Below are 27,693 nucleotides of genomic sequence, written 5' to 3'. Positions count from 1 at the left end.
ACATTTATATATTTAAATAGAAATAAGTGACCATGGCATCAAACACCTATAAGTACCTCCAGGGTTTGTTTTCAAACACACGTTCCCTTGTTAAAGGTGTGTTAAACATACCGAAACATTGGGAAGTTTTTTTTATCACTATTTAACAAGGTATGTAAAGTTGACATACACAAACGATGAGGCTGAGGACCGCTTTCTCTCAAGTTCCAGGATTGTCGTTGTTGAACCCAGGCCAGTGAGTTCCTTGTTGGGGCTGTGCTTCATCTCTTCCTCTAAAATCGGATAACAGATGCTCCTTTCCAACTCTCCCTAGCCACGAGCTCAGATTAGCACTTGTATCAAGAAAGCAGGCTATGTTTGCATTCGGAGTAGTTAATTTCCTGCTAAAAGGTGATCGTTTTGTTAAGCCTTTTTTCCCCCAGTAAGGTTATTTCAACACTTTTGTATGCTGGAATTGCAACACTGCCTTGTAAGCACCATGCACACTTGCCTTTTAGTTTTGTCTTTTTTTTTGCGTTTTGAATAATACATTTGATTACAAAGGCAAATGTTGTTGTGTGTGCATGCCTGACTGTAGTGCCTAATTAAGTGACGCTAACAAGGCAGGATTACCCTCTTCCCTTACACTTGCACTCATATACATGACAGGTCTTTTATCTCGCCACAGAATTGACTTGCTCCTCTGACCCTCCTGCGTCTCTTGTTTTGTGTGTTTCCCTCTGATGTCTTTGCGAGAATGTTAATTTCGTGTGGCATATTCTAAGCAGCTATAAAGAAATCCTCACCAGCGGATGGAAAAACCCCTGCACGCAGCTGTGTAGTGAGTTAGGATCAAGCAGAGCCGTTGCATACAATGCCATCATTTAATCATGTTAGGCATCAAATAAGGAACTACAAGAATATTAGTAGGAAACTCTAAAATGTTCAATTAATTTGATATGTTTTACTCTAAATATACTGCATATCCCTCATAATTAGCAAATAAAAAAATTAAAAAAATCTAATGCTGGAAAACAGATATGCATCACTTTGCTGCTATTTTTTTTTCTTACGAATGCTATACTACAGTCTTATTGTATAATATTGTATTTATATGGTATTAATGACATCTTTAAAACATGCACTAAACCATTCTGTCTGCTTAACATAAAGCAGTAGGGCAGAAGTGGAATATGACATGTGACTAATAGATAAATCAATCAATCAATCAATAATTTTGCAAGGTAAAGCCTGGTGTTTAATGAAGATCATCGAACTAATTAAGAGTTGTGGGTTTCTGGGTACTGTAACTGAAAACCAAGGGGACAGGAGCAGCCTTTGTGAAAGCTGAGGCTGGAATAATGACAGAATTGTCTGAGCCGAGATATCTCTTGTCACATCAGATGTTTGAATCAGCCAAGGCCTTCTTCAGCAAGAGTTTGCCCCAGGAATATTGAATTATTTATTATTTGTATTTTTGTATGCTTGCCGTCTTTGGTTGGTTGGTGGTTGTGTTTTTTTTCCACAGACTTATTAAAATGTGTTTTTTATGTTGCCAAGGTTTAGCAGCATTTGCTCTTTTGATGAATAGCAGTAATTGGTGTGCGACTTCCATTACACCTCAAACAAAAAGAAAAATGTATATTGATTTTTGTTTCTCCTAAGTTCTGTGCAGGCGTTGCTTGCAGTAACTGTTAAAATACAAAATAAAAAGAAAGGAGGATAAAAGAATTGCAGCTTGCCTTTACCAAGAATAAAATATATTTGAGACAGATATTTGAAATGTCTCCTTCCTTCTCTCAAACATATAATATTATTTAAAGACGATTATAATTTGTCGTATCTATAATATGTGTGACTAATAAATATGTGTTTTCTTAATTGATTGGTTACTAGTAAGTCATGTTGCAATCATTACAAATCAAATTGCTACCATGACGTTTGGTTTGCAGTGGTACTTACAGGGGCATGTGTTAATATGTGCATTTTGAAATGTAATTAAAAAAATACATGATGTACAAAGCTCCTAAATTGATAAGCCTTTCTCTTTCTGAAATATCCCTTTGTAACTGAATCTGCTGTTTAGAAATGAATCTGGATGCTTTATTGCACATATTCATTAATACCAGGGCATGATTTACTGGATGCTCTTGAGCTAATTTCAATTATAATTAAAGTGTTATAAAGTTCTATACCTGCCTTCCCCAGCAATCTGTTACCTTAATGAGCATAAATGCAGATTGAAAATATGGAGCCATTTTCTTAGTTATATTAATAACACTGCCTCTATTTTTAGCAATCCCCAGGAAAAGGAGCTTTCTGATTCAGAGCAGTGGTGGTAGTGTAGATTTCATTAAAGCATTAATAGGCGGCAGGTTTTTAAGTCATTTAAAGCCAAATAACTATCAAATGCAACTGCAGCAAAGGGGATAGGACACCTCTTCTGATAGAAATCCCAGCAGTTAAAGACTTGACTGGGTGCATTTTTTCCTCTCATTTTACTAATCAGGCTTGACAAAACTGTCTTTTCCATCAGCTTTCTGTAAGGTGACTCTCTCAGTGGCCAAACAAAAAAAAAAAAAAATGGGGGGGGTTATTGTTTTAGATTTTCTTTCATATCATGTAGGTGTCTTTGGCATACCACCCACACAGTAAAGCAAGTGAGCTGTGAAATATATTCATTGTTAGAGTACAGTGGAAATAGAGGCAAGGAATTGGCAGTAATAATGTACGACAGCGAGGGGAGCCGGCCCACATCACCTGCATTATTTCAGTTGCCTTTTTCATTATAGGTTCGGGAAATAGGCAGCAATTCGATTATGGTGTGATTTGGGGTGGAATTGCTCGCTGTTCACTGACCCCATCGCGAGGGGGATCAAATGAGAAGTGGGCTCAAATAAAGTTTATAGTGCATTAACCGGACTGAGCACTGCTGAGCCTGGAAGCTCAATTCTTCATCTTGCATGGGTTCTCTCTCTCTCTCTCTCTCTCTCTCTCTCTCTCTCTCTCTCTCTCTCTCTCTCTCTCTCTCTCTCTCTCTCTCTCCTATACTTAAACTGCTCAGCAGCTATATTTGTACCTGGAGGCAAAAAAGGGATTGGCTGTAAATGTATAGAAATGAGCAGGGCTGGCCAATAGAGTGTGCTTCCCGCCCCTCCCATGTGCAAATCTTAGCTCCCCCGCAGCGTCTGAGAGGCAGCATGATTAATAACACTGAGAGAACCTGCCTGCTGGATTATTAATTTCCCATCCTTCTCTCTCTCTCTTTCTCTCTCTCTCTCTCTCTCTCTCTGTGCATACCCCTGATGCTTAGCTTTTGAGTTTGGGGGTTTTTGTTGTTGTTGTTACATGGAGCTATCTCTTGCCACTGCTAACACCGTCTGGTGACTATCCATCCTTGCAAGAGCTTGCTTCACACTGGGGTGAGTCGGTATATATTACAATCAAAATTCTACCATGCAACTTGAAGCAAATTGTAAAAAAAAATAATATCATGTTCTGTCAAAAGATGCTTAAATCTGTTTCTCCAGTTAACACTGATAATGTTGACCTACAAAGCAGGAGGTATGTTGTATGGTTACGTGTGAATGTGTTTCAGTGTGTGCTAATCCTTTCGAACTGGAGATAGTTGCTTTGCAGTTAAATGCTAGGTTTCTTTTATTCAAGCTAATGGAAATTGGCCTGTAAAGCCCTTGATTGCATGGAGAGGGTGTAAATTGCTAGAAAATGGGAGTTAATGATAGGTAATTGCACAAGCTGTGAATTTTTTGTCTCAATCTCTTTCAAGCCAATAGCTCATTATGTTTGAATATTGTTGATTCTCTCTTACGGTATTCATTATAATAATATTTACATTGGTGCCATTAAAAAAAAAAAGTCTTGCTCTGTTGCTTAGCGACTGTATGTACGTTGGTCTCTTCATTTTTTCGAATTATGAACTTCCTCCATCAAGTTTCCTTCTGGTGTCTCTGGATTCTGATTTGTTGACCGGGTCAGGTGTCCACTTAGTTGAAAGGAAGTGCCTTTCAGGAGGGGTGTGGGGGATGGGGTTGGGGGTTGAAAGGCAAAGATTTCTTTTCTATTTTCAAAACATTATTAATGTTATTAATGTCACCATGTTGTTTTTTTTTATTTTTTTTGTTAATAGGCAAGTAACTGAGGAAAATATGTACTTGCTGAGAATTGATCAATTCAACATTAGGAGCTACTGTACTATTACGAGCACTGATTTTCAGACTATTGTGTTCTAATATACAGTATGTATTGTATTTTATTTTGAATTAATGTGTGGCACATAGGGTTTAAACATATTTACAGTAAAGTTGGACTGTATTATACATTTATTTATCGGATCAAATTCTTTCTTTTTGACTAACTTGTGCCTTTTTTATATCGTGCTTTTGCATGTGAATACTCATAGGTGCTGTTGAACCATTTCATTCTACAGACTTTATTGGTGAATCCTTACAGCCCCAAATGGCTGGTAAAACAATATTAAAACAATGCTTCATAGTCAAGAGTGAAATGTTCCGTTATAGTCTAATTCTGGCATCTTTGGGTGTTGGGTGTTTGCCCGCTGTACAGTCAGTAGGAATATGTTGAACACATTTTATATGTATTCATTTCTTGGGGCGCAAATTAAGGGAATGGAAATTGTCAGAACCTGAAGAAATTTTAAATGGAGCTTTAAAGATTATTTAGATACAAATCATCTGTTGTAAGTTAATGTGCGATTTCATCTGATGATGTGCTTTTCCCATACAGCTGCAGCTCTCATAAGCTACAGGACTCTGTTTTTCAGCAGATGTCAGCCAAATAAAAAATAACAGATTTGAAAGATATTTGCTAGTGTATGAGGTCTGCTTTCAGAACATGTGTATTCCTGTCAAGTAATTCTATAATGCATTAAAGTCATAATAAACATGTTGGGGGGTTTGCAGAATCAAATAGCAGTTGTTCATGGAAGGGGCCTTTAGTTGGAAATACACAGGGTGTACCTCTTACAAACTGAATCTAATTTCCAGCACATGAAAGACATGTCATTAAAACTAGTAAGACTATTATTATTTTTTCCAATTCCTTTATTCATTTTTAACGTCGTTCCAATCAGTGAGTACGATTTCAATTAATTCCTCAAATATAATAGTTACAGGAAATAATTCTGTGTTATTAATATTTAACTTTACTGTGCTAGCAGAATATTAGAGAAAGCATGTCTGGTGGAAATGCTCACATGTCAGTGTCCAACGAGGCTTGTTCATTATAAATGAAATATGTTTTAGAAATATAGGGTCAAATGAAGACTCTCCCCAAGAGTGTGGGGATAATAAGGCCTTTGTAGTGGTCAAGTACATTGTCATCCTTAATTTAAAATGAGTCTCTGATGGATGTGTGCATGCAATTGGAGGGGAATCATAGTAGAATTAGAAAGTAAGATGTCGTACTTATAAAAAAAGACTACTTCAAAGAATCAGTCAAATTAAGAAGTAATCAAATAAATGTTCAGTGCATGCAGTAATTGGAAAGCTTTCAGCAATTTGTAGATGAGTTTAAGTAATTTAGTATTGCATGTTCATTTATGTGCTTGATATACAGGACGTAACAAAAAAAATATGTTAATTTCAAGCCAGTTGAAAGTAATTTAGTCATTTCTTAGTTCGTAGTAATATTAGTCATTTTCAAATAATTGTTTCATTTCGTAGAAGCAAAAGTAATTGAGATGTTTTATTAAACATGCTGTATTTAATAAAGAACACTTCTATATCACAAAGTCGGATATGCATAGGTTGAACAATGGGAAAGGGAAGCATTTCTTCAAAGAAAGGGTGCAAAATCCAAAAGCACAGCAAGCTATAAAAAGGGCTACAAATTTGCATCCGAATTAATAGTGTCCAATGCATGCATGCATATATATATATATATATATATATATATATATATATATATATATATATATATATATATATATATAATGCAAAGGGTCTTTCTCACACAGTGTGATGGCAAAAAGATGACTCATCCATCTGACTTGTGTCAATTAATTTTTACTTTCCCAACTCATTCTTTTAAATTGCAGTGCCTCATAGCTACCAATTAAAGAAAATGCCCTCCATTGAGTTCAAAATAAGGAAAATTAAAGAACAAGTCTCCTAATCTTTATTGGTTGTTTTTGAAGACTCAATAATATTTAAAGTTAGAATTATCAACGGTTATATTGCATGTATCCGTTTTCTCGAAATATCATATCTATTACTATTAATCATCAGTACTTTTAGCTTACACTGTTTGGTTCTGTTCATCATATATTTTTTTCATATTGTTTTATCAATGCTTTGTTTGCTTTTAGTGCCAAAAAATGTTAATGTATTTTGAATTAATGAAACTGAAAACAGAATTGTTTGAATATGTCTTCTGATTTTTTTTATGCTGGGTAAGTTATTTTAGAAAATGTTTGCCTATCATCGTAAAATATGAAAAGTGGGGGTCAGTTCACAGTTCTAGGTAAAGCTGAGTCGTGGAAGTAGATCTGTAAGTAGATTAAAACACCAAGGTAAAAAACGTTAGATAAGGCAGCTGTTTGACTAGATGAAGAAAAAGGCCATGCCAGCTTGGCATTGATGCAGAGCATTGAATGGATTATTTAAAAAGGGTGAAATTAATGCAAATCATGTTATTATAAATTGTAAATCCAAAAGTTGAAATGGGAGATATACAGTAAGGACTGAAATGTTTGTGATGTACAAAAATAGAGAAATGTATTACGTACATACATATGCAACTGTTTTTCAAGGTGAATATAAATGTTTTTTATAAATGCCAGACCTTTCCCTTTTTTTTTTTGTTTGTTTCTGCACATTAGAAATAGTCCGGGAATCAGAACACAGCCTTTTGACACTGATAGAGCATTTTCTGTGACACATTTAAAGTAGGAGTTGAAACATGCATACAAATGTTGCAGAAAGAACAGCAAAATGCAAGACACTGCAGACCTAAGCAGAATGTCTGCCTTAGATATAAGCCGCTTTGGCTCATTTGCTCAAAATGTAGGTGGTTGAAAATTGTAAAGCTATCAAAAAAGCTTTGTATCATTTTGTCTCCAACACTTCTTGACAGGAAGTATTTTTACATCTCACTTTGCCAAACAATTGGGTTAGAGTTTTTAAAAGAATATCAATGTAAGTTGTTTGTTTTGTTGTTGGTTTTTAATAATGTTCAAGTAAGTTATTACTGCTCAAGAATTGTATTATTGTATTAGAGTTGTTGATGCTCGGTTTAAAAAAACAAAAACAAATTTATGATTGGTGCCGGTTGACACAATGGTTTTATTTACTTGCCTTTCATGGCGTTTCCCCTCTAGAGTCCTGGGTTCAACTCCAACTCAGGTTACAAGTGAACTCAGTTTAGTGGTTTCAGCATACACCCAGTGGAAATGAGTCTACTACAGTTTGGCACAAATGACAAACCATTGCTGTTCAATACATCATGTGCCCTCTTCACTCATGTTTCAGTAGCACCAGATTCACTAGCACCAAAAAAACCCTGCTTGATTCACATGTTAATAGCAGGAATAGCATTGCTTTTTGTGAGGTACTAATACCCGAGAAACCATATGGAAGGCCAAGGCGAAATCAATCTTGTTTAATGCAGGCTTATCCCTGGGTTTAGTTTATTTCCCTGTTAAGTAGCGCTGTGTGTGCAGTACATGAAAAGATGTGTAAAGCTGCTTGCAAGAAAAAAAGTTTGTTTTGCGGTAGATAGCTAGTGGTAGGCAGTTAAATATTACAACACTATTTAATACCGTATGAGGCAGGTACATATGATCAGCTTTGTCTTTGACTGGACAGCATAATATAAATATTTGAGTAACCTGAATAACAAAGAATGCACCGCGTACATACCTCATTCATTTTTGTTGTCCTGTTTGCCAAAGATGATCCACAACCTGAGTACAACAAATACTCCCTGAAGAGCAGTGCTAATATTTTATTTAAATGGATGCATTTGAAGTGCACAGGTTAAAATAGTATACCCTACCAGTTATCCTTATGGCTGCATCGGTAAAAACGTTGCATAATTCATATTCAGTTGCTTACATGGATGTCATATTAGCTGCAAATAACTGTTTTCCTTTGGAAACTGTTACCGGGGCACATACAACCACATTCCATTAAATATAAAGATTTCATGATTTTACTTCCAGTGCACTGAACAGGATCTGCAGCCTTTTAATATATATATATATACATACATGTCTGGTGTATAGATTCCATATCCAGTAGGCACTGAAGCTCTCTAGAATGTGATTACAGCTTCCTGATTGCTCACAAATTGAGTCTTTCTGCTGCCTGACACTGATCCTGTGATAGTCTCCCCACTTAATCCTTACTAGCAATTTGCCTATAGAAGCAGCTAGCAGCAGGTGATTAGGGGGGTGTTGCCTGCAGCTTTTTACTTCTTCTGTAATGGCATGTTAGACAGGGGGTTAGTGGGGCCAGACGGTTTTTCTATTAAAGCAACACCTCCTACCATATGTGGCCGACTGTTAACGAACAAAAAGATCCCAAAGACAAGTCTGCGGTTTGCACTATAAAATAAAATCTGAGCAATGTAAGTAGTCTCACTGCACATACTGCAGCAGGCACGGTACAAGATACTGAAGTATTTCTCTTGAGCAGAAAATCAACAGGATATGGGATTTCATTTTTGTTGTATGCTGTATATGTGTATGTGTGTCTAATCCTCTATATGGCTGAACCAATGATTTTTAAGCAGTCTAATTAGTGTTTTCGTGATTTACAGGTTAAAGACTTGGCACCCCACCAGATTACTCTTTTTACAAGAGCTCTAACGGGTGATGCAGCCATATGAGACTAAAGCTTTTTTTCCTTCCAATCTTTGTCACTTTGAAATGAGACATTATTTAAAAATTAAAACACAGAGACAAAGTGAGGCATGCACCGGGGCATTAACTCTTTGTCAAATGTTATCTATTGCAGCAAAATAATCTAATTGTAAGGATTTAAACTGCATTATCCGAACAATATACAAGCCTGTATGGACCTTTATTATAATTATTTTGTTTAGTGATATTAATTATATTATATTACGGTGATCAGTAAATCATATAGAAAGATAATTATAAAGGATAAAAGGTGGCAATATTTAGCTCCTCTGCTGTTTAGGTTATAGAGGCTTTTATGAGACATTGCAGGTGTTTACAATCACATAGACAGAAGCCACCCTTAAAGTAGCTTTGTGTAGTCCTGGAGTCATAACTGTTGATTGAGTCTTGGGTCGTTAAGCCACATTAATGGGTTGCTGCATGGTGATGTCAGTTTTGTCAGTAGGGAAGGTCTGATTTAAGAGCCATCCCTGCTAACAACCTGTGGAATCATCCTCTCTATTTTTTTTTTTTTACATTGATTTTAATATAACCCAGCAGTGACCTAAACATGTTTTTTCTCTAAATTAAATGTTCTGGCTGCATGATCTCAATACATATTTCTCTATGGGAAGAACTGGCTTGAAGAATATGTGAAACAATGTTAATAATCAGGATACCTGTTGAAAGCTCTATTAATTAACATAGTCGAAATAATACATTTCTGATGTACAGTAGTTCTGTGAATTCACAAGGAAAATCAGTCTAGTGATGTCTCCTACATGTGTCTCAACTACAATTCCTATTGCATTACCAGATAAAACATTATCTCAGCTGTGCTGAAGGAGTTTATTTGAATTTAAACCTGGTGCTTTGATGAATACTGTCCTGTGAGTTATTAGGACAGTGACTTCAGTGACATGCTGTGACATGTTTTGATTTATGTTTTTTTTGTTTTTTTTAAATAAAGAGAACGATACAAAATAATAAGTGATTTACGCACATTGAAAGCATCTTCTTTCTGTGCTGATGTTCTTTTCCAGCAGTAAATCCATCTGTGCTGTAGCCAGAGTTACTATGGGAATACATTAAAGGAGTTGCTGTTCGATCCATTCACTGTTTGCAGTCCTGTAATAAGTCTTTAGTTTTCACTTGTCTCACTGCTGAAGGATACTTTGGGAAAATATAAATTAATTTGGAATAATTGGATTGCCTTAGCAATCTTTCTACCAGACACTGAGCTCTTATCTATACTACGAAATAGTAGATTACATCTCCCAGGCAGGTTCATTCAGAGTGGGCTGTCATGCAGATCTGATAGACTTTGATAGAGATCTCATACTATAGTTACAAAAGAGTTGACACTATTGGCCATTGTGAAGGATCGAGAGGTGGTCATCATTTAGGAATGGCCCCCTTTCACGTCAGTGTTTTCTTAACCACCCAATGTGGCCCCACACTCTATTTGCTACATTCTATGAGCTCAAACAGTGGCAAGCATTGGTGGGATGTCTATTCAAGCCAATGCTGTTTAGAAGTATACAATCTGGATTGGACTTTTAAATATGCTATACACTGGCAATAATACAATATTTTGGAGGGGTGGCATGTACTAGTCTATGTTGTGGCTCTTTCTAATGTAACACGAAAATGTGAGTTAAAATATGGGAACAAATCCTAATTGAGATTCATTGTTTTGAGAAAAGAAAGGATGCCAACTATCTGTAACACAAGAATGACTTTTGTTATTAAAAAAAAAAAAAAAAGCATCAAAGAGAGGCAGCCTTCTATAATATCTGTCAGGAGATTACTGCTGCTACTCTCAGCTCCAAAAAGCCACTTTAATTTACTTCTAGTGCTTGAAGCAACTAAGACGGTCCCTCTCAAATTTAGACGTGGCGCAAAGCCAGTGTTTTTTTGCTTTGGTAGGACTCTGCATTTAAAGTGACAAAGATGAAAAGACAAAAGCGTCGTATTAGACAAATTACTTAAAAGCCACAAGCAGCCTGTTACATACTTTAAAAAGTGTGCTCTCTGTAAAGCGCTTAGGATCTACTTTAATTGTCTTTATAGAATACATTTGTGCATGTCAATGTGACAGTTGATGGGGGAGCTTTATTGTATTTAAATTATAGTCCTTCCATGAGATTCGCTGCAGGTTTCAAGTCTGACATCAGCTATTAATATATAAGTACATCTTGGCAGGTATAAATTTGAATAAAGCAGAACGATAATAACAAAAGAGGGAGAAAAGTTTAGATCTGCTTACTGTGATATCTATATATATTTATAACTGATGCTAAGCAGTTACATTAAACTATTTGGCCATTTTATTGGACATTAAGGATGATGGAGTTTCCCCATTATTGTTGCATTTTAGAATATACCACATGCTAAATTTTTAAAGGTGCCATAGTTATCAGCATTAGCTTAGAAATTTATAAAGTCATTTTTTAGAATCTTCAAAAGGCCAAGGCTTGCTGAATATTACTTTGGTTCCGCCACAGAGAATTTGATCAATCTTTGAAATGTATTTGCTTACGATTGTAAGTCACCCTGGATAAGGGCGTCTGCTAAGAAATAAATAATAATAATAATAATAATGAATTCTGTTGCTGAATTTTCAAGCCAACCCATTAAACCTCTTTTAACATGCTAAAGTAAGCTTGTGAGAGGGTTTCCATTTCATCTTTATTGAGCGCAGGCAGAAGAACTCAATCCCCTCACACCACAGCGAGAGACTGTCAATAATTCAATAGGCACAGCCTTGATGGGCCAAGGCCTAGATTAGACTTTAAACAGCGTCAAGCAGCTCGTCGAACTGTGTGATACCCTGTCAGAGTCCCAGGGATCTCTGCTTGTGTGAATTCCCACTCAGCCTCTTGATGCATTCCAGGGGCTATCAAATACAAACCCAAGCTTTGCACGAGGGGGGCCAGGAAGAAGCACCTGCTTTGTTTTGTTACTTATAGGAGAGGGTTGAGGGGGCATTGCAGCAGAATTAAATCTTTAATCTCTGGTGTGTATGAACCTGATAACAATTCAGTCCTGCTCTGAATTAGATCCTTCTAGCAATTCACAGAAACATAGAAAATATTGATATGCTGTACTCCATTACTACCAATGCAGTTACATACCGTAGTAGCTTGTTAGTAATTACAATTAGATTTGTGATCAAGGCAGCAACACTTATCCATGTTAAACCCCGGAGCTGACATCTTCTTAAAATATCTTCCAAAATGGAATTAATTATAATCCCAGTACTTTCATACATTCCACTCTAAAGCATGCACTAAAGCATCTACTTCTGCCTGCAGCTAGAAGGTCCTGACCATGTGTAGTCTTTGCAGATGGGTTCCATTGTGTTGGTATATACTGTGCTGTACAGTATCTGACTGTCTTAAACTTATTTTTTCTGCCCACGTAAGATTCCTCTACCTCATAGTCTTTAAACTAGCTACAGGGGCCTGGTTTGAATACTGATATTCAGTCTATTATTTTAATGTTGCTTTTTGTGTTTCAGGTCTCAGTGCTGCGAGGTGTGTGTGTGTGATGCAATCTATGAGTGGGCAAGCACATTACGTAATTCTGTAAAAGAACAGAGCTTTTGGCTATGGTGTGACTTTTACAGACTATGCTTAGGGGACTGGAGGTTATAGACCTAATGTGTTCTTAAAGATACAAAGGATCTGAAGACCTGTAATTGTATTTATGGGTGAAAAAAACCCTGGATTTCTAATAAGCTTTGTAGATACTGAGTAAAGCACCTGAAGACACTTCACACCTGTCATAATGTTGCTGGCATTAAAATAAGCAGGAAAACTCAAGAATTATATTGCAACAGTTCAGAAAACCAAATGTCCAGCACAGCTGTGAGAATCACATTTACAGTCTTCCACTAACACAGTAGTTCAGCCTTCAAATAAGTGTTTTGAAAAGACCAATTTAGCTTATTGCTGGCATTTACAATAACAATACAAAATATGAAACAGTTTAGTAACAGTTCAGCAATGCCATGTGAGTAATGTCATGTACAGTACTCCACAAATTAAGTTTAGCATTATTTTACTGTCATAATTATAATAACCAGGATAAAATATTATTTTATAATTTTTATTTATGTTTACCGGAGTATTTATACTTCTAAATAATGCAGGAAGATTGTGCTTCACTGATTTTAGTATTCAATTATACAACGAATTAAAAACTGTAAAGTTCATGAGCAGCACCGAGCAGCACTCTCCATAAAGGTAGAATCGCCAGACCTCTGCTTCGCCCAACCTGTAGATTCGCTGGCGCCCGAGCGAGCTCTGCACTCATGTGACGTTCATTTTTACAGAGGGAAATCAGAAAATCGGCTGTAATGAGCGCATTTTAGCCTTGGAGTGAATGCTGTTTCTAATCATTCCATGTTATAATTAAAGAATTAATCCCCATACTTATACAACACTTTATTGTCCTTGGGAACCAGGCGTTTTGCATAGCATTACAAGGTGCATAATTAAGAAAGGATATCAAAAGGATTTACTATAGTTGAAAGGCAAAGGTATAATATTATAACAGTCTTATAATGCTATAATGGAGGGAGTTTAGCGTGTATCTTGATATGGACTAATTAATTTTCCTTTCTCTACCAACAAGCATTTATGTTTCAATTAAAGTATAAAAAAAAAGTGAAAAAAAGGTATTGTCTGTCAGCTATGAGCTTTATGATTGTATCAGTTCTTGCGTTTTCTTTAAGTCTCCCAACTTTCATGACTATTTGGTCTTTGGTTTGCTGAAGAAAAAAAAAAAAGTGTTTATTTTAAACAAACCATTAAAAATAACCAAGCTAACATCCAAAACCAAATTGATTTAAGTATCCTGAGCGGTTTTGAGCATTGCTAATAGGAATGTAAATTTAAGGAAATAATATCAACTTTGGCAGAAGCATGGAGCTGTCTGTTTAGGGCTTGTGTATTGACAATGTTGGCTTGAAAAATGAACCTTGCTCACTGTAAAAAATCATTAGAGTTTTATGTTGGGGAAGTGTGATGCTCTCAAATGGCAAGGTGAGCGTGTATTAAAAAAGAAGGAAAAAATGGAGCGATCTCCCTCTCAAACTGCTTTCGCTCCAGGGCTGGTTTTAATGAGCCTGTCCCTAATGAGTTGTCCCTGCAACTAGCTTCAGGCCTAAACAGATGAGGCAAGAATTCTTCTAAATTTTTGGTGGGATTTGTGCTGGTTTTCATTAGAAAGCCGGTGGTAGAGAGAAACTTTTTTTGGTCAATTTTTACTACTCAAAATGATGCTGTGTAATAGCATGTAATGGAATCCTGACTCATTACTATTGTATTAAGTGATCCAGATGATTTCAGTGTGAGAACAAGGAGAAGAACAAAGAAAAAAAGAAAGAACATCACACAGCAACTCTTTGTGGTCGTGGCTGATCTTTACAGACTGAGAGTCTTGTTTCTACATGAAGCGTTTAAGGAGCTTGTTATTCCCAGGTTGGCTAATCCGAAGCTCCCAAAGTGTTTTCTGTTTCCCTCCTGTGGTTATGAACTCTGGATGCATTTGCTTTGCCATGTGTTTGACAGCAATTTAAATCGGGAGCATGCACCAGTTCCATTGACAGGTAACAGCTATAAAGTGTTTTTTTTTTGTTTTTTTTTTTCAACAAGGAGCCATAAGACTTGAATGTGATTGTTGCAGCAACACACAATTAACTTTGTAGTTAAAATCCATGCTATGCATGAAGCATTATTCATCTTTGATTTTCTTTACAGCATTAGCATGTCATTGATGTTTATTTAAGGAACTAAAATCAGTACTGCTATGCATATGGTATTGCTATGTTTTTTAATTTATATTTTCTCAAAATACTTGTTGCTAGCCGAATTAATCAGGGCCATATTTCTTCTCCAGGACTACACCATGAGGTGACTTCACTGAACGTGAGCTATCCCAATATGGCAATTCTTGTTTGTAGGTTTTCAGCTTGGCCTGGTGCAAGGGCAGCTTCTGCTCCACTGCAGTGAGTGCTGTGCTAAAGATCGGCTTTGCGCCAAACTGTAAATTGTAATCCTTTTATGTTTCCTGACCCCTGCTTAGTGGATCCCTCGGCCCCAGTGATAAAACTTTTTAATGCCTTCTTTTTCTTTTTCTCCCAATTCATGACACTGTGTAAGGTCGGGGGTGTTGTATAGCGTTGTGGTTTAACACAGGCCCCCTCCCCATCTACATTGCATGCTGTTAAATCACTTTTAACGCAACTCGGGTACATAACTTTTATAGAATGCCTGTCCATCTGCCACATATCAATGTCTGTAACAGTTACGTTGAGAATTGACTACAAGATATTAACTTTAACTAAAGTCCTTCCTTGGTGTGGGTGAATAAAACGTTTTTTTACATAGTGTCTTACTGCTTTTCTTTACAAAAAAAAACAAAAAACTAATGAACTATGAACTATAATGTCTGAGTAACAGGGGCACCTTTTGAAGATTGAAGTACTGGTTCGTATTGAGTTTAGCTCATTGGAAACCTGCTCTTGACAGTTCAATTATGAGCCGCACACATTACTATATCACCATCCCCAATAATACAGCGTTGTATTATGCAGGATGTGCTGAATACTTATTTCCCAGAACTCAACTGAGGCCACTGGCCGGCCATTTTACTAATTTCCCAATTCCCTAATCTAATATAACTCTGGGGTTTGCAGGGGTTCATTTAAGCGAAAGAAGCTGTTCTGTAATTGTTACATGTGCCAGCAGCGATCTGTACCACCTGGGTTAGAATAAAAGCAGCCTGTTCTACTGCAGAGGGTTAAAGAAAAGCACTGTATTCTATTATTGAACGCAATATAATTCAGCAGTGGTCAGAAAGCAATTGGAAAAGCTGAGGAATAGTCGGCAGATATATTTGTACTGAAATGTCAGGCCGTAATGAAACAGGGAGAAGTGTACTTTATTCCTGATAGCGTGTATGTGTGCCTGCCACTGATCTGAGTTGAGCTGCAAGCAGATGGCAGCAGTAAATATGTATATAAATAACACCAAGGATGAAATGTCATGTTGTTGTCGGGCTTGGGGAAAACCATACTTTGTAATGTTATAAGTTCACATTGTAGAAAAAATAATAATCTAACTTGCTCTAAAGGTGTAGTGACCCTTTGTTTTTATTAGTTGTGTTTTACATAAGAGAGTAAGTTGTAACTGTACCTGTAGAAGTCCATGATAATAATGTCATCTCTATAGATGTACAAAAAAATATATATATAAAAAAAAATACCCAGCATTTAATAATTTCACAATGGCATTTAATAATTTCTGTTTTGCTGCCCAAGCTACAGTGGATAATTTGCTTGCATGCTTGGTAGCAAGCAGGCACTGTAGAAAGTGCAGACTGTAGAATGTTGCAAGTTCAATCAAAGGGCATCTAAATAATGGTCCACCTGTAATAGTGCTACTTGGATCTACATTAGATTAAACTTGCCCACTTACGGGTTATAAGAACCATTTTTATTGACTCTGAGACTTTAAAACTGATGCCATGAAGATCATTACCACAGCTGTGATTGGTTAATGGAATGAAGTTGCCTTGGAAACAGTAGAGCACTTAGTAATGCTTGGGTTAACATCATAACATGGACAGACATTGGTTCTGTAACATGTAACAAAAGGCTTACATAGGGAGACAAATAAGTAATATCTACTTTAAAAAGCAGAAAATCTCTATGACATATCCTATGCTCTCTCAGATTAACTTTTTGTTATTATTATTATTATTATTATTATTATTATTATTATTTATTTCTTAGCAGACGCCCTTATCCAGGGCGACTTATAATTGTTACAAGATATCAGATTATTTTTACATACAATTACCCATTTATACAGTTGGGTTTTTACTGGAGCAATCTAGGTAAAGTACCTTGCTCAAGGGAACAGCAGCAGTGTCCCCTATCTGGGATTGAACCCACGACCCTCCTGTCAAGAGTCCAGAGCCCTCTTTATAGATCAGAAAGTTGATTTGTAGGATGTTCATTATTAAATGCATGTGCAATGACTTCATCAAAGCATGTTTGGCTTCTATTTAGATAGGCTTAAGAGCTGGCGTGCCTCACTTTTAACATTTTCTCAAAATCCACTGGCTGAGACTGAGAGAGCACTTTGACAATTAGAGCAAAAAAAAAAAAACAGCACAGACAGTGTGTGCGAATGCAGTCATTTCAGTGCGTATGGTTTATTGATGTATCACTTTGCTGATGTGCTCGGATCAACTGCAGGGTAAACACTGAGCACTTTGCTGAAGAGCTGAAAGCCTATTGTCCTATTATACTACAGCCTAAGCGGAACTGAGAACGGCCTAGTGCTCTGCGCATCCCAAATATTTATGAGATGCTAGTATCCAAGTTTGTCTGCTGCTTGCATGCTACTCATGTGCCAGCTTCTCTGCGTCAGATTCTAAGAGGTTTGATGCCAGAGGATATTAGAGGCCATTTATTTCTGAGGTGTCTCTGTTGGTGTCTGCTCTGTTTTGAAGGTACTTCATCCTGGAAGACACATCAGACTTTTAGCAGTGTTTCCCTTAAAACAGTTTCCTCCAAATTCACAGTCTGAAGCATTTATACGAATTAGGAAAAAAGTAATTTCAACAGTGGGGATCTTTTATATCTAATGTGGGTTTAATGGCACCCCATATATCTGTTAAATATTATTATAGTAATTAGTCATAAAGATGTAATATGGTTAATAATGCGTTTGCTGCTATTTTATGATAAAAAATTGTTTTTCTTTTAAGTATAATACATAAAAATAAATCATACCAGGAACCAGGCTTGTACTCTAATTATATGTAAGTGTGCTGTGTAAGCCTGGGTGAATTTAACCATGAATGAGACCCAGGCAGAATTTGCTGGCCCTTCCCATACCATAGGCGAAGTCTGGGCTGATGTAATTGCCTAGTTTAGCTAAAGGCTCTGAGACATTCAGATTGAAGGCAATGGAGACTCCTAAAGGGATTCAGCATTAACAACTGAGCCAGGGTTAACGAATCCAAAGAGCTCTACAGTTCATATATCCAGCAATTAAAAGGACACGTCATTGCCGAATCCAATTCTGTTTTGTTACTTTATGCAAGTAAAATAAGCCAAAGCACTATTTTTGATGCTGACAAAGTAAAAAGCAAACAGTGTGGTAATTAACCTAGTGTAATTGCACTGGAGTGAAATACTGTAGCGCTACATTTTATGAGGTAAGTATTTCAGTTTATTTTTGTCCTGTAGTTTTTTGTTTAGGTTTGATTATCCTGTAACTTTTAATGTTACGACCAGTATAGTTTTTCGTATCCCAATTATTATTATTTTGTATTCATTCTGCAGGTGAAGCACAGTTAGTCGTATGTTTTAATTAAGCACCATTGTGTTCTAGTGGCTAGTTAAATGGAGGGTACAGTCCATCTCAATATAAAGAATGCTAGTCTAAAAGTGATTGGCTGTGTTTTACTCCCATACAAATGGGCAATAAAAGCCAACTGTCTACAAAAGTCCCATTCTCCCATTGCTAGGATGCCTTCATAGACTGCCTTTAAAATGAGCTCCTGCACTAATCTAAAACATTGACTCATATACCTGCTATAGTATATCTGTACAGACACAAAGAATAATAATAATGCATAATATATCAAATTTATATGGAAAATTCCTTAAAACTACTGACAACCAGCTGGGGAGAACTGCACATAAAGAAAGAAGGTAACTTACTGTAACCATACTAATTACTTTTGAAATCCATGTACATTTACCCTGCACAGTATAAATGTACAGAAAAAAATACGATACATGCTTCCAGGCTTGAAGTTCATTGACTCATAGGAATCCTTATTAGGACGGCTGGTTCCACATCCCCCTGTTATTTTAGGGTCCGTTTCAATTTCCCTGTTTCACCCATAGGCAAAACATGAACAAGGGAATACAAGGGGAACTGATGACTAAACTGGGTTCTACAACAGAGAGTGTCACTTGATAACACCTTGGCAAATCAGTGAAAAGGGAGCCAGGGACAGTTCTCACAATACTATTTTATAACTTGGGAAATGATCTGCCACCAGAACCCCTGAGGACCGCTTAAAATGGGCTTGGCGGTTTACAGCAGTTTAGAGAAAACATCTAGGGAGTGATGCTGGACCAGATAGCTGAAATCCCAGATAACCTCCAAGCAAACCCCCAGGGTTATATATAACATACATTTCATTTTAGACCCATTTCACGCTTCTCATTTTCACTGAGCTGCCACTGAGCATATCCAATGGGATTTAAACCATAAGCCCACAATCAGCACATGCCCGTTTGGGGATAACTCCAACAAAGACACAAGGAAGTGTAGGAAAGAAATTCTAAATAGGGATCATTCTATCAATCAAGATGTACTGCTTCTTCAAACACGACAGTGGCACACCCAAGGCATCATGTCCTTACAGTTAGTCATACAGATGGATGATGTCAGTACTCAAGACGATTAATTAATTTTGGCTGAACAGTAGACCTTATTTATTTATTTTATTTTGAAAATATTAACAAATCATGATCTGGACAACAAAGATCTGTCAAAGTCATACATGTAATTTAAAATGAATGGTAATGTCCGATCCTTAATCTAACAGTAAAGGGGTCAGATAAAAACGGTTGGAGTTGGAGGTGAAAGCGAAAAAGAGGTTAGAGATAGTGATCGGATCAAGCATGGAGCTGCCTTTGATCGTGCTGTATTTATAACAGGTGGGTCATCCTTGATAATTTATTGCTCCTTATGAAATTGGATCATGCTCAGCTTACAGTTGTAAACAGAGGTATTTTTATATTACAGGACTTGCTTTATGAAGGTGTACCATGACTATGTCATAGTTAAACTGTGATTTACTATGCTGCACCGTATCTGAACTGTGACATGTTTTTAATTTCATTGTTTGTTTGTTTGTTTTTTTGTTGTACTAGGCTTTACAAAAAAAAATTATTTATTTTCCAAGATGTCCCACAAGTCTGATGTGTTTTTGCAGTTAGATTACAATGACAGCAGTTTGGTGAAAGCGTGGATGGTTTCCTGATCACAGTTAACCTGCCTCTGCCAGCAATGTCATGCCGTGTATACTAGTTTTCAGTAACGCTGCTTTGGTACCTGTTCATTTAACATATAGCAGCAAAAACAATCCTATCAAAACTGTGAAACTGAGGCCCCCTTAATTCTTAAGGATTAGATTATTTCGGGGAGCATATTCCCTCTCTCAGTCTGGTTTTAACCAGGCCTCTCAGTTGCTAGTGGTAACCAGCATTTAGAGTTCAGTTATTTAGAACTGCACATGTAAACCCATGCAAACTTATATTAGATTACTAACGAAGTGTAGGACCAATTACTGGCAGCAATGGAAGAAGGGTGGAATCTACATGGCAGACATTACACAAAAGTAATATTTCTTATTACGTGTGTAACAAAATCCCCGATGTTCACAGACTACAATACGTCAATGTTTTTTTTTTTTTTTTTTTTTTTTAAAGAAGCCAACAGAGATGTGAGTGTGTCTCTCAGCTCTGCGATAGATGAAGGTGCATCTCTGTTGGGTTTGTTCTGTTCCTAGTTTACATGTTTGGTTGCTCCTGCAATCAATATACCTGGTTATGCTTTTTTCCTAAACACACTTCATAACATTTGTCATGACATGGTCATAGATTCCACAACATCTGCTTACAATTCCAGTCCTCTTTTTTTTTTTTTTTTTTTTTACTTGCAGTATAAATAGCGCACAGTTTGTGATCAAAGAATTGAATTATCTGGACTGTTCAGCTATCTATTGATCTGACCATAAAATATAGCTGGTACTATTTAAGGGAGATGGAAGGAATTTAGGGGGTCGGCTTCAAAGCAGAAAATGGTTCCACTTAAAGCCACTGACCTTAAAAAAAACCTGCAATATATATTAAACCATTCTGCTGTTTGTAAGACATAGTACAGACAGTACAGCTAGAGTAAATGACATGTTTTCAAGGGCAGGCAGAGGATATGTGATAAATGTCCTATTAACACATTACAGGGGCGCTGAGTTTTAAAGTCACCAGGATGTGATGGCTGAAAGTGATATAAAAAGTGAATCTAAACACGAAGAAGGATACATCGGTTAAGATAACTGTGATATAGAATACCTGTACAGTTACTCTTTAAGAGAGCATCAGTGATCTGTTTTTAGAATAATTTCTGCGCTCCGAGATTTCAGTGTATGCGTTGAGAACTGAGATACAAATAGATGTACAACAGGTTACCACAGTGGTTAACGTAAGTGTTGTCATGATTTGTCACTACATCAATCACTCAACCTGACTGGTAAAAGCTACAGAGACATAATAAAAAAAAACAGAATTGTGAAGTAAGTTCAACAATTTCTTAATTAGTTGTCCTAATTCATAATGGCTAATTAGCACCACACAAAAAACCACCATCAATCACAATCCCCTGTCAGCTCAATAAACATTTTCTGAAGGTCCTGTTATGAAACTGTAAACAGAGTTAGAAAAGCTAATTAAATAAGTCATCAGCACTTTATTATTTTAGTGTATTGCACACAGGCACCTATTCTACTTATGGTCTTTGCTCTGTTTGTAACAGCTAAATCCCTCAAGTTGGGCTTCCAAAGGCTGTTTTTTTAAGTGCTAGTAGTGCTTCATGCGTAATTGGTGCCTCTTAAAATGAAGCATTACCAACAAACCCAGTAGTCCTTGCTTGCATAAAATCTAAAAATAAAAGCATATGAAAAGGAAACGCATTGTTTTTTTGTTTTTTTTTAATTTCCTTCCTCTGAAAAATATGTTTTGCTGTTGGGTTATTATTTTTTTATTTTTTTAAATTTAAAATGTGTTTTTTTGGTTCACTAAACTGGTCTATCCCAACTTTTGCCTCGGGATCTCTACAGCATTCTGTTTATTCCACTCCAGCCTGCCTGCCTGACTGAATCCCACATGATAAAACCAACGCACTGAGTCTGACAGTTTCCAGGCCGTCTCCTTATGGCAGGGACAGTGCTGCTGCCGATCTGTCAGTCAGGGTCCGGCGAATTGCTCTCACCTTATTAAAATGGCAGCGGCTACATGCAAGTGCAGTGCACGGGGGGCTTGTATTCATTTTATTGGCCCGCTCCTGGGACTAAACCTCAGCCCACAGTTTAGAAATTAGACCAAAACAATGACTTACAAATGACCTTGCTTTACGACTCTTTCAGTAATGAGTGGTGCTGTGAAGTTTAGGAGGCTGGCTGGTTTTACTTGGGTAATAAAGCATCAGTTGGAAAGAAAATACACTGCAAGATCAGAATTAGCAGGGCGTACACAGAGAGAGCTGTATGCTTAGCCCTTCAGTGCAGTATAACATGAACATAAAGCAGGTTTGTTCCACTTGAACTGAAAGAGTGGCTGTTGATCTGCAGATGCCCTGCACTCCTAATGAACTTGTTTTTGTTTCATGCAGTCGTGGTCCCAGAACTGATGTCTTTGCCGTTTGTGGGAACAGCTATCATAGATGGGTTTGACTCAACAACAGTTTAAACCCCTGCCCCTCTTGTCAGTGCCTCTCCTGCAAATTGGGGATGGGACTAGGACTCGAATAAGGGACTACAATCACGATAAATATGTCGTATTTGTCTACAGCTCTTTTCTTGGATTTGGAAAGTGGCTTTAATAGTTTCTTTGGAGGGGGTTAAAAGTAACTGAAATAGATATATACAAAGATATGATTACATATCTGCATTGTTGTGTGATCCTACGATGAGACTTTTCTCTTGTATTAGACTTGACTTTACAGGATCGGTGTCTGTTACAGTATACAGCGTAATCCAGATCAGCACTTAATTCTAATTAAACTGCTTTGGCACAGCTTTGCATCCAGCAAGCCACAGTGCAGATCTGTTTGCTGCCATTTTGTTTTACCTAAGATCATAGCTGTCATTTGGATAAACAAGCAAAGTAATTGTTGTTGTAGAAAGCACTACTCAAAGCCGCAAATTGAAGCATTCTGTCTGAGTGCTATACCTGTAGTTTGTAGATTACCATTAGGGGGCAATTTTGCTAATTAAGGTAATGCAGGCAAAGCTGTAGCTCGACCTGCATTGTGGTGTAACTTTAGCTTGTGCTGTCTGAAGGAAAAGGTATGCTTGCTCACTCGTGGGTGGAAGGGAAGGGGAGGGGTGGGGGGTTGTATTGTACGGCAAATGGCTGTTCAGCCCCTACTTTGCTAGAAGCCATGTAAGCAAGATTTTTAAATTGTTTCATTAAAGAAACGCTGTGACAGGAGGGAGACCGTTGCGAGGCCAGAGCGCTAATCCGCTTGCTTTGCACAGTGTCCCCATGTGATTGTGATTGATGAACTGATTCCACTTTACATCTTCATTTGCATCACACGCTAATACCTCCAGGCAGAGGTGCTCTGTATTACCAGATGAGAACTCCCTGCTAATGCAGGCTAATATGGTAATGGGATGGAGACAAGGTGAGGAGCTGTGCAGCCCATCAGCAGGACTCACCTGTTAAGTAAGCGTAAGTAAGTTCTTACTGGCAGCGCTTCACATCCCAAGAGTTTTTTTTAAAGGTTGCACTGAACCTTTTTAACCTGCTGCTGATAAACTGAAAATAAAGTACACGTGCTCATTGTCAGTTTAAGATTTGGTTTACCTTTTAACCAGTACTGAAAGCTTGTTAGAATTGACAATTATATGATTATAAAAAGGAGTCCACAGGTAAACAAACTATATAGGTACATGTTAATACATCTGCCCAGTTTTATTGCAACAAAGTGCCACTTTAAATACTGTTTATTGTTGGTTCATCTGGTAGACACCTGCTGAGAGAAATCCCAGCCTGATGATTTTCTGCAGCTGTTGGCCAGGAAGGCTGTGACATTTCACCCTTGCATCTGTGGGGAAGTTAAGAGAAGCCAGTCCATCTGGAGCAAACCCTTGTCATTTCAAGTTTATTTAGGCTTTTTCAATGTTTTTCAATTTTGTGTACAGCATGGTCTAAAAAAATCTGTCATGAATGTATTGTATGCATCTGTGTGAGGGATTGTTATTTAACATCTCAAAAGGGTGAGATTTGGATTCAGTTTGGTACATGACCTACTATTCAAAACCATTTATTATTATTATTATTATTATTATTATTATTATTATTATTATTATTATTATTATTATTATTATTATTTCTTAGCAGACGCCCTTATCCATTTAGTCTTTGTAGCACTAGACAGGGGTGATGGCAGTAGCCTTCTTTTATACCTACCCCAGACAAACTGAGTGCTGCCAATATATTCTGATTTCCCCCAAAAAAACATTTATTACATTTTATGGCAATGTGCCCCGCCCCTGTGTGCATTTCTGTGTTGTATGTTAAGTGTGGTGTGTTAATGTTGGTGTATAGGCATTGGTACACGGGATATAAACGGGTCTGTGTTTCACGTGTGATTTAAAATCTAAAATTGTATTTAGGCACGAGGATGGCACATCACTTCACGTGCATTTAAAGTATTTAATATGTGAGCACGAGGTTGCACATAACTAATTCACGTGCTGGGTTTCAAGTGAATAATTAATTGGTAATTGAATCCCGTCACAACAGTATATATAGGTGCATGTTTCATTCACTCGGGGTTGGGTGTGTTCGGTGAGTGGAGAACGGGAGAGAGAGGAGGAGAATTAAAGTTAAAAAAAGGAATAACAATTACCATCGCGTGCTGGTAGTAACAACACATATGTTAAAGTTTCAGATACACACTAAAAGATGCATCACTTTATTCAGCACATTCATAGATGTATTGATCTCATCTGTTGGTAGTAGCAATCAGATTAGATCTAAACGTTTGTTGGTTATTTTATGAATTATGTATGCACTACACAGTTTTCAGTTTTCAAGTTAGGTTGTTTTTTTGTTGTAAGTTTCAAATGTTAGTATCTGTAGGTCCATAGCGGTGGGCTGACCCCAAACTGGACTAGTTTTTCAAATAAACTTATTCATGTAGGATTTGTAATGCACTGAGCAGAATGTCTTCCATATACTGATCTGGATTACTACCACTGTTCTCTGTAAACAGTACAGTAACATTGGAGGACTGGTATTGGGCATAATTTTTGCTTCAACTCCTCTGGTGCTAGGAAATAGAATGAGCACGTTCCCAGTTGTGTGTGTGTGTGTGTGTGTGTGTGTGTGTGTGTGTGTGTGTATAACAAGCAGTCTGTCAGTTTATATAACATGTATATCTTACAGAACAAATGGCTATCGTTTCCTCCCCCCCCCCCCACACACACACCCCTTACTTTTGACAGTGCAAGATGCGGCCAAGATGGGTCATTACCATATTATTCTAAATGTCTGGGCCACTGGTGCTCAGTATACAGTAGTATCTGGTAGCTAGACAAAGGGGACTGGCCTGCTGTAATTAATGGGGCGAGACCTACTGAGGAAAGCGAGGGAAATAAAAAAGTGAGAAAACAGAGTTCCATCTGGATTAGGTTTGGGGCGGTCAGATGTAGAGAGTGGGAGGTCAGTAAATGTTTGCATTAGCTCCCCCTCCTTCAACACCCCTCCCCCTTCCCTTCGCTATCCACACTCACTCTACACACAACACTGAACACACGCCCTCATCCATAATTGATGCTTGCTTTGGGCAGATGCTGCAGGGGCTGGGACCAGAGCAGCTGCTAAGTTTATGGAGGAAAAAGGGAGCAAGATGGTGCAGCAGGTATTATCTTTCCCTGTTATTTTGCTTACGAAGCATGTTTTCTTTTATTTTGTTTTCTGTCTCAGCAGCCAGGTGGTGAAGGGAAAGCCTTGTCTAAGCCACTGAGAAAGAGGGAGCCCCTTGTACAACCCTTTCATGCTGAATTATTAGCAGCTGTTTTTTAGCGCGCTCTCTCACTCTCTACTGTAATTCTTAGTGTTCTTTTTTGGGGGTTCAGGCACGGCTGCAGCTGTAACGTTCTGCAGGTTTTTCTGTTGTTTTTACTCATGCTATAACTTCTTGTGATGACAAGGGGGTTTGTAATGTAGCTACATCCTTTTTGTATAGAAATGCATTGTAAATAGTTTCACCAAACAGCTAATTCGTTTTGCAAGGGTTTATCTTACATGCCAAGGTGTTGACTTGTAATATTAGATAAGATTTTTTTTGTTGTTTGTTTCATATGCTAAAGGCTCACAGTTTTTAAAGACTAATCTTTTTCTTTCTATTTTGTATTCTTCTTGGCATCAAAAACCTAACTAACTGACAAGCTTTTTAATTAGAGCCATTTTGTGTTTTGTGCCTTTATTGCCTGTCAGGGAAATCTTTAAAAGCGGTCTTCAAACAATGTTGCCCTGTTACTGAGATGAAAAAGACCTGCTCAGGGGCCTTAAGTGATGAAGGAGCTTTTATGAACCTGGCCGTCATTAGTGACAACTTGTTTTTATTGTTTTGCCTCTCAAATGTGTTGCATCGTCTCTGACCTATATCGAATGCAGGTATGTTTTCTTGAGGTTTTTTTCCAGCTTGCCTTAAAGCTGAAAGCAATAAACTAGTGGATTTTATACACTGCCACGTAAAGCATATTTTGGAGTTCAAAATGTGGTTTTGATTAGATTTCAGGCCAAGCCATTTAGGAAAGCCTGACTGTCTGCCATCCTTTGTTCTTCCCTCGTTTGCCAACAACTATTTTATAAGAGTTTCCAGCTTAAGGAATATAATGACATCAGAAGAACAGTCCCTATAGAGTCAGGTCATTGGGACTTCACAGCGTGCACACGGCTCTGATAAATTAGTCCTGATTCCCCCCCCCCCCCCCCCCCCCAAAAAAAAAACAAAGGGAAAAAGAAAGAAAAAACATTTACATACAATACAAAGCGTGGAAGAGATCAAGACTCTTAATTAATTATTAGTGTTAATTATCATAAAGTGTGCTTGCTTAGGATTATTAATGAAGGCCAGTGCCAGTGTTGATGGTGTTAATGAGAAACAGCACGCTCTGTATAACATCTGTTTAAGAACTCAGGAAAAGCAGCAGGGAACTTTTACAAGGCTCCATTTACCCCAGCAATATACAGCGCTTTCTCCTGCAGTCTGTGTGCGTAAATGGTTTTTAATTCATCTTAAAACATTGTATTTGTAGTGGATTTTAAAATGTGTCTTGACTTCTAAGTTCTTGTCATGCCATTCATTTGCCTGTTAGAGAGCAGATGCAGAAAAAACAGACAAAAGAAAAGAAGAAAGAAAATAAGAGCTACACTTACAATCTTGCTTAGCAATTTCCTCTAAGTCTGGTCTGCCAGATTGTTGTGGTTTTCAGGATTTCTTGGGAGTTTCCCTTTCTGATGACAGTCCAAGTTGCTGAATAAGACCAGCAACTTCAGCACACTTTTATGTGTCATCTTGTTGTCATTGAATTTTATTAAGGATATAATTCGTTTTGTTTTCATTACTGTAGATTAGCAGTGCTTTAAATTTAATCTACTGTAGCATTAAACTGTATTAGAAACATTAAACCGCATCTGAATTTTTAAATCCATACTAATACACTGCAGATGCATGTTGAATGCGACAGCATTTTATAAATAAATAAACAAACAGCAAGAGATTTTGTTAATTTAATAAGAAATGATCTTTTAAAAAAAGTAATACCGGTACTACGCGAAATAGAACCTAGTGCATTTAAAAAAAAAACCTTAATGGCATAAATGTGTTTGTACAAGTTTACTGCCATTTGAATCAAGTACGTTTGTGGTCTTACAACTGTGGATTGTAATAACATGCCCTGTCCTGACTATTAAATTTGAAATAATTAAAAAGTGT

General features: G+C 37.2%; 1 protein-coding gene across 41 annotated transcripts in view; it reads left to right on the top strand.

Annotated features, from left to right (window-relative positions):
• The window catches only part of LOC117431445 (RNA binding protein fox-1 homolog 1), a 603,925-nt gene that overhangs the window by 521,204 nt on the left and 55,028 nt on the right, over positions 1-27,693 (top strand). The window contains exon 1 of one of the 41 annotated variants that reach the window (XM_058995833.1): positions 25,466-25,611. The exons of 38 other annotated variants lie outside the window; for them this stretch is intronic. In XM_058995833.1, the coding sequence (XP_058851816.1) occupies positions 25,579-25,611 (33 nt within the window). In that variant the 5' untranslated portion in view covers positions 25,466-25,578. Of the gene's footprint in view, positions 1-25,465; positions 25,612-27,693 lie in introns of those variants that run through there. 2 more of the 41 variants (XM_058995832.1, XM_034052350.2) reach the window with 2 other exon arrangements.

Source organism: Acipenser ruthenus, chromosome 22 (assembly GCF_902713425.1).
Source record: "Acipenser ruthenus chromosome 22, fAciRut3.2 maternal haplotype, whole genome shotgun sequence".
NCBI lineage: Eukaryota > Metazoa > Chordata > Actinopteri > Acipenseriformes > Acipenseridae > Acipenser > Acipenser ruthenus.
This window is presented reverse-complemented; position numbering and strand designations above follow the sequence as displayed.